The sequence below is a fragment of the Columba livia genome, chromosome 1 (assembly GCF_036013475.1).
Source record: "Columba livia isolate bColLiv1 breed racing homer chromosome 1, bColLiv1.pat.W.v2, whole genome shotgun sequence".
Taxonomy (NCBI): Eukaryota; Metazoa; Chordata; class Aves; order Columbiformes; family Columbidae; genus Columba; species Columba livia.
In genome coordinates, this window is record NC_088602.1 from 203,614,701 (window position 1) to 203,628,979 (window position 14,279).

The window sequence follows — 14,279 nt, forward strand, 5'->3', positions numbered from 1 at the left end:
ATTTAGCTGTAGCATGTTTGATTTCTTTCTTAATGTTTTGGAGTTAAGGGTGCTTCTTAAAAATCAGGACTGCAGCTGTGCAGCTGACATCGCTTCTAGTGAAGGATGCGGCAGAGGCAGTAAAACACAGATGAATCCCAGGAAAGTTATTGCCTTCTACACTTGTATGTAGCAAAGAGCTATTGCTGATGGTAGATAAGAAAAAAGTTTGAGAACCCTCTGATTTAAAATGTCAACGGTATCTGAAACTTTTGACACATTCAGTCTAGGAATCAGTCACTACATGTGCTTAAAGATGTGCCAGATCTTCATTGAGCTCGAGAGGTGATAAGTAATTTCATTGAAAGACTGGCAGTAGTTTTATCCTCCCAAAAAAAACCCACTGCTCTTGGGAATCTTCAATACAAAGGAACATGTTCTCTGATTAAAAATTAAATCATTTCCTGCTGAAGCAATATTGTTAACATTATACAGGGGATTTAAAATCCTGGTTGTATGTTCCACTTACATAGTGGGGTGTCCCTGCCTGGTACATGGAAGCTTTGTAATGTGTGGGGGATTTTTTTAAGCTATAGGCAATGATTTTTTTTTTAACAATGTAAGTTAAAATTGTTGGTAACAGTATTTTAGCTTCAAAATAAAAGTTACAAGTCATTTTTTCCTGTTAGCGTGAGAAAACACATACAAAACACTGAGCACTTCAAGGAGAAATAAGTGATACTTACTTTTAACAAATCTCTGTCAAATACAGTCACCAAACACAGGTGCGCAGAACTGATTAAATCATTGCAAAGCTTCTTGATATTTTAGATGTATTTTCATTTAGCTTCTGCAGCAGATTTCTTTATATTTGATGGATTAGAATTATTTTGTGGGGTTTTATTTCTAAATCAGTAATAGTGCTTGTAATAAGTGATGGTCAAAATTGTTAATGTTGAACAAATCGAGTAGGATTCAATTGTATTATGCATATTGTTGTAAGCAGTAACTGCGCTTGTGCAAGTTTGATTATGTTTTGTAGAACCTTGTAGTAGTAGTTAAGCCAATGCCCGGATTGCCTGGATGGTGCCATAAATAACAGGACTCCCGGATGGTGCCATAGATAACAGAACTCCCGGATGGTGCCACAGATAACAGAACTCCCGGATGGTGCCATAGGTAACAGAACTCCCGGATGTTGCCATAAATAACAGGACTCCCGGATGGTGCCACAAATAACAGGACTCCCGGATGGTGCCACAGATAACAGAGCGCCCGGATGTTGCAACAGATAACAAAGTTCCAGAGACGGAAATTCCCAGCGTGTGAACGAGCGTATAACATATATAAGCACACACGAAAAGTTGAGTGGTGTGCCTGTTGGCGGAACTGAGCTTCCCCCGGTCACCCAGCGCTGTTTTGCCTAATTACCGCTTGCTAAATAAAATCGATTGATTGGCTCAAAATCGATTTATTGGCTCTTATTTATAACAAATTTTGGTGCCGTGACTCGGATTAAGGATCTCTGGGAGGGACTCCTAAACTTCAGGGAGGCGCCCCGTCCCGTTTTCAGACAGCCCTGGAGTGGATGGAGGATCGCCCTGAAACCTTAACCTCCGAACCCTAAATTTAGGTAATTAGGCAAAATAATTGAACCCCGTAAACCTTTGTGCATGAAGAACCGGACGAAGACCCAGGGGAGGGTAAGTATAGAAAGCAATTCCGTTTGGTTGGGGTGGGTATCCTGGAGTGTGCATGAACGAGACGCCCCCCCCGCTTGGGGAGGAAGCGAAGTGAGTGTGGACCCTGCCGTAAGGCATGGCGGGACTCTCTAGTAGTGCGGTTCTCATTGCCCGCGAGGGCGTGAGCCACGAGCGAGGGGTGCGTGTGTGTGTGAAAGAAGACACTCCGGTAGATGGGACAGAGGAAGAGCAAGCCTTCTGATCCCATGGGGAAGGGACCCAAGGAGAGGTTACCGGATATTCCCCGAGATTCCCCATTGGGCCTTATGCTCAAGAATTGGGAAGGTGCAGCTTGCACGCGAAACAAAGGTAGGTAAAAAAATGGTTTATTATTGCATGCATGTCTGATTAGACATGCATGATTAGACCAGCAGATTAGACCAGATCATTTATTTTGGCCAATTTTTGGTTCATTTGAAGATTGGATTTGTCAGGCCCTAAATTTTTATGTAAATGATAAGGAGCCCTTTGATCCTGAGGAGAGCGAATATGCGCGTTGTTGGCTACCTCCTGCGACTCGCGCTGGGATTTTTACCATAAGCGAAAAAAAATCTGGCCGCAAAAAGAGGGCTCCCGAGGAACCTCCACCCCCTCCCCCTCCCTATGATCCCCCGCCAGTAGCGAATCCAAGGCCCTCCTCTCCCCCTATGCCTTCGGCTTCTGAGGAGGATTCCGATTCTTCGGGGTCAGTTAGGGGAACCTGAAGACTCATGAGGAGTCAAGCTAGGCAGCAAACGACATCAGGGGCAGGATGGCAAGCATCATCAGAAACAGGGCTATACCCATTACGAGAAATAGCGATGGGAGGTCCACAACCCGGAGTGGGATTTGTGTCAGTGCCTCTAAATTCGGGGGATGTAAGAGAATTTAAGAAGGAAATGGGGAATTTGTTAGAAGATCCCTTAGGAGTTTCGGAAAGGGTAGATCAGTTTTTAGGACCTAATTTATATAGCTGGGATGAACTGCAAGCTATTTTAGGGATACTATTTACCGCAGAAGAGCGGGAAATGATTCGGAGGGCTGGGATGAGAGTTTGGGACCAGCAACACCAACAAGGGCCGGGTGCTGACATTAAGTGGCCCCAGCAGCGCCCTAACTGGGATAATCAAAACCCGGAACACAGGGGCCATATGGGAGATCTCCACACTATAATCGTCCAAGGGATTAAGGAATCTGTCCCTCGAGGGCAGAACATAAATAAAGCCTTTAATGAACAACAAAAGAAAGATGAGACTCCCACAGAATGGTTAGAAAGACTAAGAAAGAGCTTGCAGCTTTATTCTGGGATAGACCCTATTGTTATAAATAAGAGCCAATAAATCGATTTTGAGCCAATCAATCGATTTTATTTAGCAAGCGGTAATTAGGCAAAACAGCGCTGGGTGACCCGGGGAAGCTCAGTTCCGCCAACAGGCACAACACTCAACTTTTCGTGTGTGCTTATATATGTTATACGCTCGTTCACACGCTGGGAATTTCCATCTCTGGAACTTTGTCATTTGTTGCACCATCCGGGCGCTCTGTTATCTGTGGCACCATCCGGGCGCTCTGTTATCTGTGGCACCATCCGGGAGTCCTGTTATCTGTGGCACCATCCAGGCAATCCAGGCATTGGCTTAACTACTACTACAAGGTTCTACAAAACATCCAGGCCGGCGCCCGGATGGCGGAGCGTCCCAATGGTGCAGCAGATAACAGAGCGCCCAGATGGTGCAACAGGTAACGAAACTCCAGAGGCAGAAACGCCCAGCGACACCCAGCAACATCTTCCACCAATCTGGAGCTGGTAGACGCGTGTGGACGCTGTCGACTAGCCAACCAGGAGCTAACTCGTCAGGGTGTCCCACCGCGTGAACGAGTGTATAACATATATAAGCACATACGAAAAGTTGAGTGTGTGCTGGTTGGCGGAACTGAGCTTCCCCCGGTCACCCAGCGCTGTTTTGCCTATTTACCACTTGCTCAATAAAATCGATTGATTGGCTTAAATCGATTTATTGGCTCTTAATTTATAACAGTGCTAGTTTACATTGAAATTCTTATAGGCCTTGGGTTTCTTCATGGTATTTTTATAGTGGAAATGAGATTATCAGAAGTACTTTTTATTACCCTAATTAACTGACTTCAGTGTGTACTGCTTATCCTGAATAACTTATTTTCTGAGTAATTTTTTATACTGGTGATTGCCCGCACCCAATTTTTCTGTTGCTTCAATGGTAAAGAAAAAAATACTAGCTTCATGAGTTGGTTATATGCATGGAAAGAGAATAACACTTCACAACTAAGCAATGTGTAAGTGCAGCTATGAGTGGTATGACACTACAAGAATATTTCTCAATCCTGAGTAGCTGTAGGTTATACCATAGTAAAATGATTAAATGAGCAGCAAAACAAATATTAGTGAGACAAAAAGTATCAGATGGATGTGGAGAATTTAGAAATGCTGAAGAAGTAATAGCCTAGGTTTGTATTAAAAAAAAAGGTCATAGTAGATTACAAATGCTCCTAAATATGGAGTTTAGGTACTATTTTTAACTGGAAAAGCAGATTTGGAGCTATGTGATGTGACCCTGTGCGATGTGTAAATATGCGGGAAAAGTAAAGGTGGGTGAATGTCTTAAACCGTGGGTTTTTTTCGTGTGAGAGGACAGATGTTCATCATTCTCTGCAGGAGTTTATGCTGGTTGTTTGAGATAGGGGATGCAGCATTATACTCAATGTCTGAGTGCAGAAAACTAACCTGTGTGTTGCTCTTTCAGGTTTGAGTATGAGCACAGTTGAAGAAGAGTCTGACACAGTGACAGTAGAAACCGTGAACTCTGTGACTTTGACTCAGGACACTGAAGGGAACCTTATACTTCATTGCCCTCAAAATGGTATGGAATTGTATTGCATAGTTTTTTTTTTCTTATTTTTCCATTGATCCAACCATTGTACTTTCCTGCCTTCAAATTCTTTGAGGTACTTGAATTCTGCTTACTATGCTGCAATTTGTTCTGTTTCAGTTTAAAGAAGGATAAAGTGTCAAATTAGGTGTCAGTCACAAAATTATGTATGTATATGCCCAACAAGGGTACAGCTATTCTGATTTATTTTAGTGGAAATGGGTTCTTAGAACCAAGCATGTACCCAAGTTTGTGTAGACTTAAAGATGTAATGAGCTGCAGATGGAACGTACAAAGAAAATCTATGTTGAAGAAAGCATGTGAATTGTTACAGCCCATAACTCAGACCAAGTTCCTGGGCAGCAGTAAAACACCGAACCAGCCTATCACATGTGCTTCTACCTTGTGTTTTGGTCCACTTTGTTAACTGATCTTGGTCCAAAGCTCCACTTTGTTAACAGAAAGTAACCTGTGTATGTTTTTGTTGTTAGAAACTGATGAAGTAGACTCCGAAGACAGCACTGAACCTCCACACAAGAGGCTTTGCTTATCAGAGGATGATCATAGCCTTGATGATTCCACTCCCTGCATTTCTGTTGTTGCAGTTCCAAGTAAGTTCTTTTGAGTTTATGTAGAAACTTTTCTGTTGGTAAAAGTTAAATGTCTACTCTTTGGATCACATTAGAATATTTTTGCATGTTGTATTTAAAAAATTTAATTAATATACTAAGATATAATCTTTACCTCTCAGAGCCTTGGATAGTTTTGCAGCAATTGTTATCTAGACAGTACTGGCAAAGTAAACCTACCTTACGGATAGAGAACTACAGGCACTGGTACATTGAATAACTTGAAGGATAAGTGAATGAACAACAAACCAGATGCTCTCCTTCTGCAAAGAGAGATTAAGTTTTTTTAATGATCAAACAGTATAGGTAGTATTTCATGTTTTGGAATATTGAGATGAATGGCCTTTTTAAGGTAGAGATTGTTGTGCAAAAGGTAGGCTGAGTACTGGATTAGGCTTAAGGAAGTTGATTCAGTATTAGATAGTTCAATATATTCAGTATAAATAGTTCAATATAAGGGAGGCAGAACCAGATCTAGCAAGTTAAAACACCAATTTACAATACCTAGAGCATCTCTTTATTTGGTGGAACTTAGTAGAAATGCCTTAGAAGTAAAGGCATTATAATGTTGAAGGAAAACTGGGGAAAAAGAACGCAGTGGAAAGATTTGAACATTGTCCTTTAGTAAGTGGAAAATCCCAAAGACAGGGCTGGAAAGGAATCATTAATACCGTACCAAAAGTTTGCACCGATTTATTTATATACACCATTTATTTATATGTATCACATTAGGCCTCTAGTTATAGTCAAGTGTAAAACTGAAGGTTTCAAAACCCATACTTAAATTTTATGAAGAGGAACAATTGATAATAATTTTGATGATTTTACTGTGTTTACAAATAAATACAGAATAATACCTCTTTAAAATTTTCAGTGCAAAGGAAGCAATTTTAAAAAGGTGTAGCTTGCCTAAAAAATCTTACAGAGAAATCTTACAACTAACTTAGCCATTCTCAAGTTTCAGAAAATGATCAGAGCTTTGAGGTGACCATGACTGCTACCACTGAGGTAGCTGAAGATGAGATTAATGAAGGAACCGTTACTCAGATACAGGTACAGTAAAACTTCAAAATTGACCTATTTGATGTACATTTTATATAAATTGAAATGAGAAAGAGGTTATTTTTAATATGAAACTACTGTATTTCAGCATTGATCTTGTTTGTAAAATGTTGTGCCTTTGAATCATTTTATATATGAAAGAGGTTATTTGGAGCGTAACTTACTACCCAAAGAACAAAACAGTAAACATTAATAGATGTAATCCTGATAATTACTTGCTCTGTGGTGATCTGCATAGAAGACAAGTTCACCTGTTATTTCTGTCATTCTTCGATTATAAAGTTTAATTTATTTATAACAGGCCTAAATGTGCCTTGGCTTGTCACCAGTCCTAACAGTTACGTGCAGTTCTCGTGTGTTTACTGTGTTTGAAAGTTCCAGATTGGAGATGCTAGGCATAGTTCTCTTTCCACCAAAACCAGTGAGACTCTTCCTCTTCAATAAACAGGATGAAGAATGTTCTCTAATTAACTCTCACAGCATCTATATGTTAAGGTGCTAAATCTTACTCAGGTGTCTTAAGAAAGGTGAATGTACTTTTAATGCCATATCTAAAACGTGGCACTTTCTGAGCAGTCAGCAAGGTAACTAAGTGTGCTACTTTCATTTTCCTTCAATTTATGCCTCCATGTTAAATGCAAGGTGATAGAACTGAAGATCTTACTGGATGATTTCGTGTTGGTCTTTTCAAGATTCTTCAGAATGAACAGTTGGATGAAATCTCCCCAATGGGCAATGAAGAAGTGTCAGCTGTTAGTCAGGCCTGGTTCACAACCAAAGAGGATAAGGATTCTCTAACAAATAAAGGTAAGTTATTTCAAATTCAGTTCTCCTGTGCTATAAAAAGGTAAGCTATTCCACATCTCTCCAAACATTTTGCAGGTTGCATAAAGTAATGTCCGATCTGGCTTTTTTAGTGAAGATGTTTGAGAAGACTGATTCTAAAAATGCTGAGATGGAATGAATTAAGTGTGTACCCTCCCTCTTAGGCTTGTGTTTGTTCTGTTTGCACTTCTACCTGGTTAGGAGATGGGAAGCTGCAGTCAGAAAGGGGTACAAAAAAATTAATCTGTGCTCAGGTTAATACATCTTCCTCCAAATAGGGCTTATTAGTCTGGCTGCTGTGTTGTGATTCATATTAAACAGTTTCTGGAATGGAATTCCTTCAGAAAAGGGATTATGTAGGCCAGGATCTACTGAAATAATCGCCACTACTCCTAAAACTGCCACCCCACTGGCATTCCTCCTTTTCAGAATGTCTCTGTGTAATCATGAAGTAGCTGCTGAACCTTAGAGGTTTGGGGTTTTGTTTCTTGTGGTGTTTGTTTGTGGTTGGTTGGTTGGTTGGTTGTTTTTCTCCAGGGAAGTGCCTTTCCAAACCTAGAGAAACATCTTATTGACAAATGAAGATGTTGTCTCTCCAGTTTCCTCAGTCTCTCTGCTATTTTTCCTACTCTGAATTTACCTCTTTCAAAGGGAAAATAATTTAAATCTTTTACAGTCAGTCCAAAGCAACTAATTTTTTTTTATTATAAAACTTCAGGGAAAAAAGTAATGCTTTTCTTTCACAGAAGTAAATGATCTCTTACTCATTGAGTTCTACTTCAGAGAGCTGAGTGTACTGCTGAGTGAGTGAAAAAATGTGAGTGAAACACACAGAGATGTGTTAAATGTGGAAAATGCAAAGAAAGGGAGCAGCCAAGAAGTAATTTCTCCCCATTTTCTCTGTCCTTATTTGTTAGATCTATAGGGCTTCAAAGCTATTCAGCATTCAGTCCAAGGACTGGGGTGGAGATGGGATAGCAGAGAGATCCCTTTGTGTCACAGCGCTGAGGCAGCTGGATAGAAGTAGAGAGAAATCATGTTGCTAGAGTTGCTGTGCTCCATGGTGAGAAGAAGCCCAGAGATGATGGTCATTCCAGTAGCCAGTGGTGAAGGACTTTGGTTGGGAGCAGCACATTCTCAGCTGTGACTTGGAGGACCACGTACTGGTGATTTGGCAGAGAAGTTACTGTTTTCGCGTGACTTGGTGGTCTCATGTTTGATGTGTGTCTTATTAAGCATATTAGAAACTTCCTGCGTTTAGAATCATAGAATCGTTTTGGTTGGAAAAGACCTTTAAGATCATCAAGTCCAACCGTTAACCCAACACTGCCGATTCCTTTTGTTCCTTTTGTAGCCATATCACAGATGAATCAAGTGACCACACATCACAAGTGGCATTTACAGTTGTGAATGGCACTAAATCTGGTGATTCTAATTAAGACATGAATAATTTGAGGAAGACATTTCCAAGAAAATATATAGAATAATGGAATAATTTTGGTTGGAAGAGACACTCAGGATCATCAAGTCCAACCATAATGTAACTCTAGCACTAAACAATGTCCCCAAGAACCTCTCCTATATGTCTTTTAAACACCTAGAAATATATCTAAAAATGTGTTTGGGAATCCATACTAGCTGAACCTTTATTGGGGTCTCTGTGCTGCCGCAGAGATCAGCTGTGAAAGAACCCCACTGTGCACCTCCTTTTACAGTAGCTGGGAGTTCAACATGTGTTGCCTGAGCTCATCATTTTATAGCAGCCTCCACCTGGTAATGCTTTTTCTGGAGACCTGTGGGTTATAATATAGTAATCATGGCACCAAGTATGCAAACAGATGAAGTGCAAAATACATTCCCTTTCCTAAAATAGCTGGGTGTTAAAGATTATTCCATGTGAAATGTAGCAGTGTCCCTTTAAGTCAGTTTGGATGCTGGGATAGAGGTGTGAATGGCAGCTGTAGCAGCAGGTTATTGTTCTCTCTCTGTAGCTTTGGAAGAGGAGATTGAAGCCATCAGGCACAAGTTTTCTCTCATCAGTTCCAACAGAATTAGTAATAATGCCTGTACTTTTCATTATAATTGGATTTGAGTAAACAGTCTCTTTGGCTGTTCTGCCTCTCAGCTCTGGTAATTAGCAGGCTGAGAGAGAAATACCCTGATTTTTCTGAGCAGAGATGGGCAAGTAGCCAGCACACACCAGTATGTAAACTGGGTCACCAGCATAATCTTAATTATAAGTGATCATTAAAATGAAGTATGGTGTGAGCATGAGGGGAAGAAAGAGGAATCTGTCTATAAATTCAGGGTAGGAATGTTTTAATGTTTTATTGATAGACCTCAGGTTTGCAAGTTTCCCTCTGAATAAAGTTGATTGGTTTTGCTTTTAAAGCTCAGCTGGCATTGTAGTTACTAAGGGCATAGAGAGACAAAACATAACGTTTCTTTCTATTGGTCTGCCACTTTTATTTGGGAAATAAAACACTCAGCAGGAGTCTTTATCTTGACTGTGACCACTGGGCATTATTCCCAATTAAAAGAAAAAGAGAGAGATAGGGACCAGCTTGTCAAAATCAACTGGGTAAAGCATTAATGTCCATGAAAAGCACTCACAGTAGGTAACGCTACTCGCATGTCGGGAAGTGATAAGACATACAAGAGAACCCCACGGTATCACCGATTCCTCAAGTAACATTTTGAGTTGCATTTTAAGTCCCAGCTTCTGGAATTATATTGAGTGCATGGAAATTTCAGCTGTCGGTTTAAAGACAGAAATTTTCTAGTTGTGGCTGAAGAGAAAGCCTGTAAATGTGTCTTGACAGCACAGAGGAATCCATGTTCTGTTTAAAATTATTTCTAGTTAGTTTAAGTAGCTAAAATAACTATTGTTTTCTTTGTTGGTTGTAATAATGAGGGTTGTTTTTTTTCTGATATTTTTGTTGTGTTTTGCTAACTTTCACTTCACTAATTAGTTTGCCATTTCTATATTTCAGGCCATAAATGGAAGCAAGGGATGTGGTCGAAGGAAGAGATTGACATTTTGATGAGTAACATTGAGCGTTATTTAAAGGTATGTGTTATTATCTGCTAATTAATGTGATGATGCAGCCCCTGCTAGAAACCAACTTTCTTTAGCACTTCGCAGCATGTGCAATAAGTGATTCTGATCGGTTTGTAGTGAAAATGGTGATTACCCATTTGAAATAAATAAGATAATTGTATCCAACCCAGAATGTAACATTGCCTTTAGTTTGTGTACTGATAATAACCCATTTTTAAAATTTCACATCAGTGTGCTTAAATGGCTTAATCTCTTTCTCTGAATATTCATCACTCATTTCTTTGGTGAAGACAGAAGAAAAATTGCTCTAGGAATAGAGATCATTTTCCTTACAAAGTGTTATATACAACTTCCAGACTTCTTTGATGCTCTATCTGCATTTGTTTGCTACACTAACAGGATGCCAGTGTTGGCTTTCTTCCCCTTAATACATAGTTGTCAGAATTAAGTGTGAAAATAAGCGTGCAGTTAACATGCTGACAGTGATAATTGCCCATAATTCTTATTGCTGGTTGTCTTACAGCTGAGAATGTATAGCCTGGATATTAGGGGTTCACCCACCTTCATTTGTGAATCAAAAAAAAGCTCTGAATTTAGTCTTCATTGGTAAAGAAACCCTCAGTATTCATCGTAGAAGGTGTGCCTGCCCTTTAACCCTATTAGAATTTCTGCCACAAAATCAATCATAAGTAATACTTTTTAAATCTAGAGAAGCTTTTTTAAGGTAGCTAAATAATTTCTTTGAGTTACTGATAACTCATTTGATTCATTATTTTTCCATTTATCTGTTCTCTTCTACTGCTTTGAATAACTGAAGTGTAATGATTTTTAGTTTAAGCTGAAGTTGAACTAAAGCTTTCCTTTTATCCTTAGCTCTAATGTTTTTGTATCAAATTTGCTTTTAATTTCCATCAGAATAAGAAGAGTAGTTTAATTGAAAAAAATTGCTTTCAGATAAAAAATATCTAAAAGCATGTAATGAATGGATATAGCACTGTATAACCCCTGGAAAATTCCACCAGAGTATGTTTTCCATTATGTCCTAAATGACGCTTCAATGTTTGATCTTAAAATACATATCAGGCAGGTTTTTTTATAGTGTAAATGAAAATTAAAGCTTCTACGTCTACCTTGACTCCAGTGTAGAAAAAGCCTAGTGTTCAAGTGTTTGTATTTGAGGTAGCTAATTCATAAACACTCAGTTTATCTTTTGGGCTGTAGTATTTGAGATACGTATAAATTGCATAATAGTGTGCTTGGCTTCTGTTCTTAAGTGTTCTTCGTTTCTAGGAGACTGTTTAAGGTGTTTTGTTTGTGTGCTGCTTTAATTTTTGTTTAATGCTTTCTTCTAGGCTCGTGGAATAAAAGATGCCACTGAGATTATATTTGAAATGTCAAAAGATGAAAGAAAAGATTTCTACAGGACGATAGCTTGGGGTCTGAACCGGCCTCTCTTTGCTGTCTACAGAAGAGTTCTTCGCATGTATGATGACAGAAACCATGTTGGAAAGTATGAAACCCTCTAATTGCTGCATGGTTTTAGTGGTATGAGCAGGGTCATGTATTGAATGTTTGACATTTTATATGTGAGACAGAGGATTTTAGCCAAACATACCTGTCTCCTCCTGATCACGTCACCTCTGTTGAATTCTGGCAATGGTTGTGTTAAATTGATGGTGTCCACCACTTTAAAACAAAACAAAAGGTGCAGAGAGGATTCTGATACGATTAGGAGACTTTTGACACAAGCATGGATCTGCTGAGATGTAGTTTATTTCTAGAACTGTGACCTAGAGCGAATCAATCTTCATCCCTCTGCCCTTAGCTTGCCGGTCTGCAAAGCAGTGGTTATGGTGCTGTCCAGCAGTGCTGAAAAGGATGTTAGATTTTCCTTTTTAAAGGTAGTTGAAAATTAAAATGCCATCTCAATGTTGATTTGTTTTTGATGGAACGTCATCCTTATGGTGATCGCGAACTGAGATGGAAAAGAAGAAAATGTTAATAGCTGTTTATTTTAGAGACTAATCCACAAAATTCTAATTCTGTTCTTAGTAAGATCACCAAGAATGAGGAATTTTGCTGACAAATTAGAGGGATATTAGACCAGATAACCTTAGAAATGCACTGATGTGGAAAATGGCGTTTCTTCATGTTCTTTGGAAGCATTCAGTGAGATTGTTTCTTACAGCCAAAGTTCCTTAGTATCTTGTAACTAAATATTTACTGTGTGGTTAGTAAAACAAAAATATTTGTACTGTATGATTTCTGTTGAAAATAATGTCTTTTTATTTACCTGTTGCTTAGGTATACTCCTGAGGAAATTGAAAAGCTTAAAGAGTAAGTCTTTTTATTAGCAAGGTCACACTACCTTGTTTATATTTAGTAGCTTGAGTAGTTTTTACAAGTGTTGTTATATGACATCACTGAAAAGTTACAAGTAAATTTCACTGCTCCAACTCTATCAGCAAACAGTGGTCACTACATTAACCTGAAGAGAAATGAAACTACATTCGGATTATTTTTTTGGTATTATCTAATGTGTATTCAGGACATAAGCAATAAGCAACAATGTTCTAAAGCAACCCTTCCATTGAAACCAGTAACTTTTCAGATTTTTACAAGCACAGTCAACGTTTGCAGTTATGTTTCTGAAAAACAGAAATTCCATTTCTTTAGGAAACCTGAGCAAAGGTTATTTCTAAAGAACGTGGCAAATCAAGGATAGGGTCTCCCTTATGAAATATTAGAGAGAGACATAAATTTTCGGGAAGGCTCTTTGATTTTACCTGTAAACCTGAGACATCTGGGAGGGGCATGGGGAGGGGTGGAGATTTGTCTCCTCTTGCAGCTTTCCAGGGTTGAGCAGCTGGAACGAACCATGTTGGACTGAAGGAAGAAAGGGAATATATTTCATTGTGTTGCTGGATATGTTGGGATCTATTTAGCTGGTGTGTGTCATTTGCAAGATGCCCATGGTTCCAGAGGTATCAAAAGTAGTCATGGCTCAACATATTCAGCAACCTGTTGTCATATGTGGGAGGAAAATAATAGTTAAAATCATGAACATGATTATGCAGGGGTTTGCCTCATTTAAGTTGTAGGATGCCTGGGTTTTCATCGGGTATTATTTAGATTTCTCAAGGCTATTAGGAAGCATTTCTTCCTGGAAGGGGTTGTGAAGCATTGGAACAGGCTGCCCAGGGAAGTTGTGGAGTCACCATCCCTGGAGGGGTTTAAAAGACACACAGATGAGGCTCTTAGGGACATGGTTTAGTGCTAGATTGAGGTTATGGTTGGACTTGATGATCTTAAGGGTCTCTTCTAATCAAAATGATTTTATGATTCTGTCTCTATACCCCCTGAAAATCCTTGAAGAACTTTTGCAGAATGGATGTTGGCTGCTTTTCTAAACATTCATATTGTATTTAAGACAGTAATTAAGCCTCAAAGCATTCCTACAAGACAGTTAGTTATTAAACATTTTATAAGTGAGTATCCTGTGGGTTAGCTGGCCCAAAAGCATACTAGAAACACATAGAAAAATTAGCAGTGATGACAGAAAATATGTTAATACTGTAGTATCAAAGAGGCTCCCCATTGTGTTTAAGCCTGTAAACTGCATGTTTATCCCAGTTTTATTAGAGTGTATTTGATATTCTGGTAATGTCTTCACTGGATATAGTCCTAATGAGCTTGTTTCTGTTTAGGCTGAGAATAAAGCATGGTAACGATTGGGCCACAATAGGAGCTGCACTGGGGAGAAGCGCTTCATCTGTAAAAGATCGGTGTAGATTGATGAAGGATACCTGCAACACAGGTGAGGTAAATGCTGATGTCAGTAATGGATATTCTTGTTAGAACTCTGTCACCTCTGCCCTTGTCACTGGTGTATTCAGAGATGTTTAACTCTGAACTGAGGGACTTATAATGTGAAATCTGGAGACATTTTTAGAACAGACTTGGTATAGGTTTCTCCAGTTTCACTTCCTAAAGATCAGTTTATTTTTACTGTCCATTATCCATCATACGTTTATGCCACTGAAGTGTATTTTATTGAGGTGGATTTAGAAGTACTTTCCCTCATGTTTTATGTTTA

The 14,279-nt window shown here is 39.1% G+C and overlaps 1 protein-coding gene and 1 long non-coding RNA gene across 10 annotated transcripts in view; one reads left to right on the forward strand and one right to left on the reverse strand.

Moving 5' to 3' along the window:
* The window catches only part of DMTF1 (cyclin D binding myb like transcription factor 1), a 49,048-nt gene that overhangs the window by 5,501 nt on the left and 29,268 nt on the right, over window positions 1–14,279 (forward strand). For 4 of the 9 annotated variants that reach the window (XR_010469639.1, XM_065049232.1, XM_005512058.4 and 1 more), the window contains 8 exons: window positions 4,481–4,597; window positions 5,098–5,217; window positions 6,194–6,288; window positions 6,990–7,104; window positions 10,116–10,192; window positions 11,536–11,693; window positions 12,488–12,520; window positions 13,891–14,000. Coding sequence is in view for 7 of the 9 variants with exons in the window: in XM_065049232.1 (XP_064905304.1) it covers window positions 4,489–4,597; window positions 5,098–5,217; window positions 6,194–6,288; window positions 6,990–7,104; window positions 10,116–10,192; window positions 11,536–11,693; window positions 12,488–12,520; window positions 13,891–14,000 (817 nt within the window). In the remaining 2 variants the exon portion in view is untranslated. Of the gene's footprint in view, window positions 1–1,347; window positions 1,683–4,480; window positions 4,598–5,097; window positions 5,218–6,193; window positions 6,289–6,939; window positions 7,105–10,115; window positions 10,193–11,535; window positions 11,694–12,487; window positions 12,521–13,890; window positions 14,001–14,279 lie in introns of those variants that run through there. The other 5 variants (XM_065049233.1, XM_065049234.1, XM_065049229.1 and 2 more) reach the window with 4 other exon arrangements.
* Window positions 54–1,213, reverse strand: LOC135578242 (uncharacterized). Its single transcript, XR_010469646.1, has 2 exons — window positions 726–1,213; window positions 54–185 (listed from the first exon to the last, which is right to left on the reverse strand). It is a non-coding gene; the product is annotated as an uncharacterized LOC135578242 (long non-coding RNA).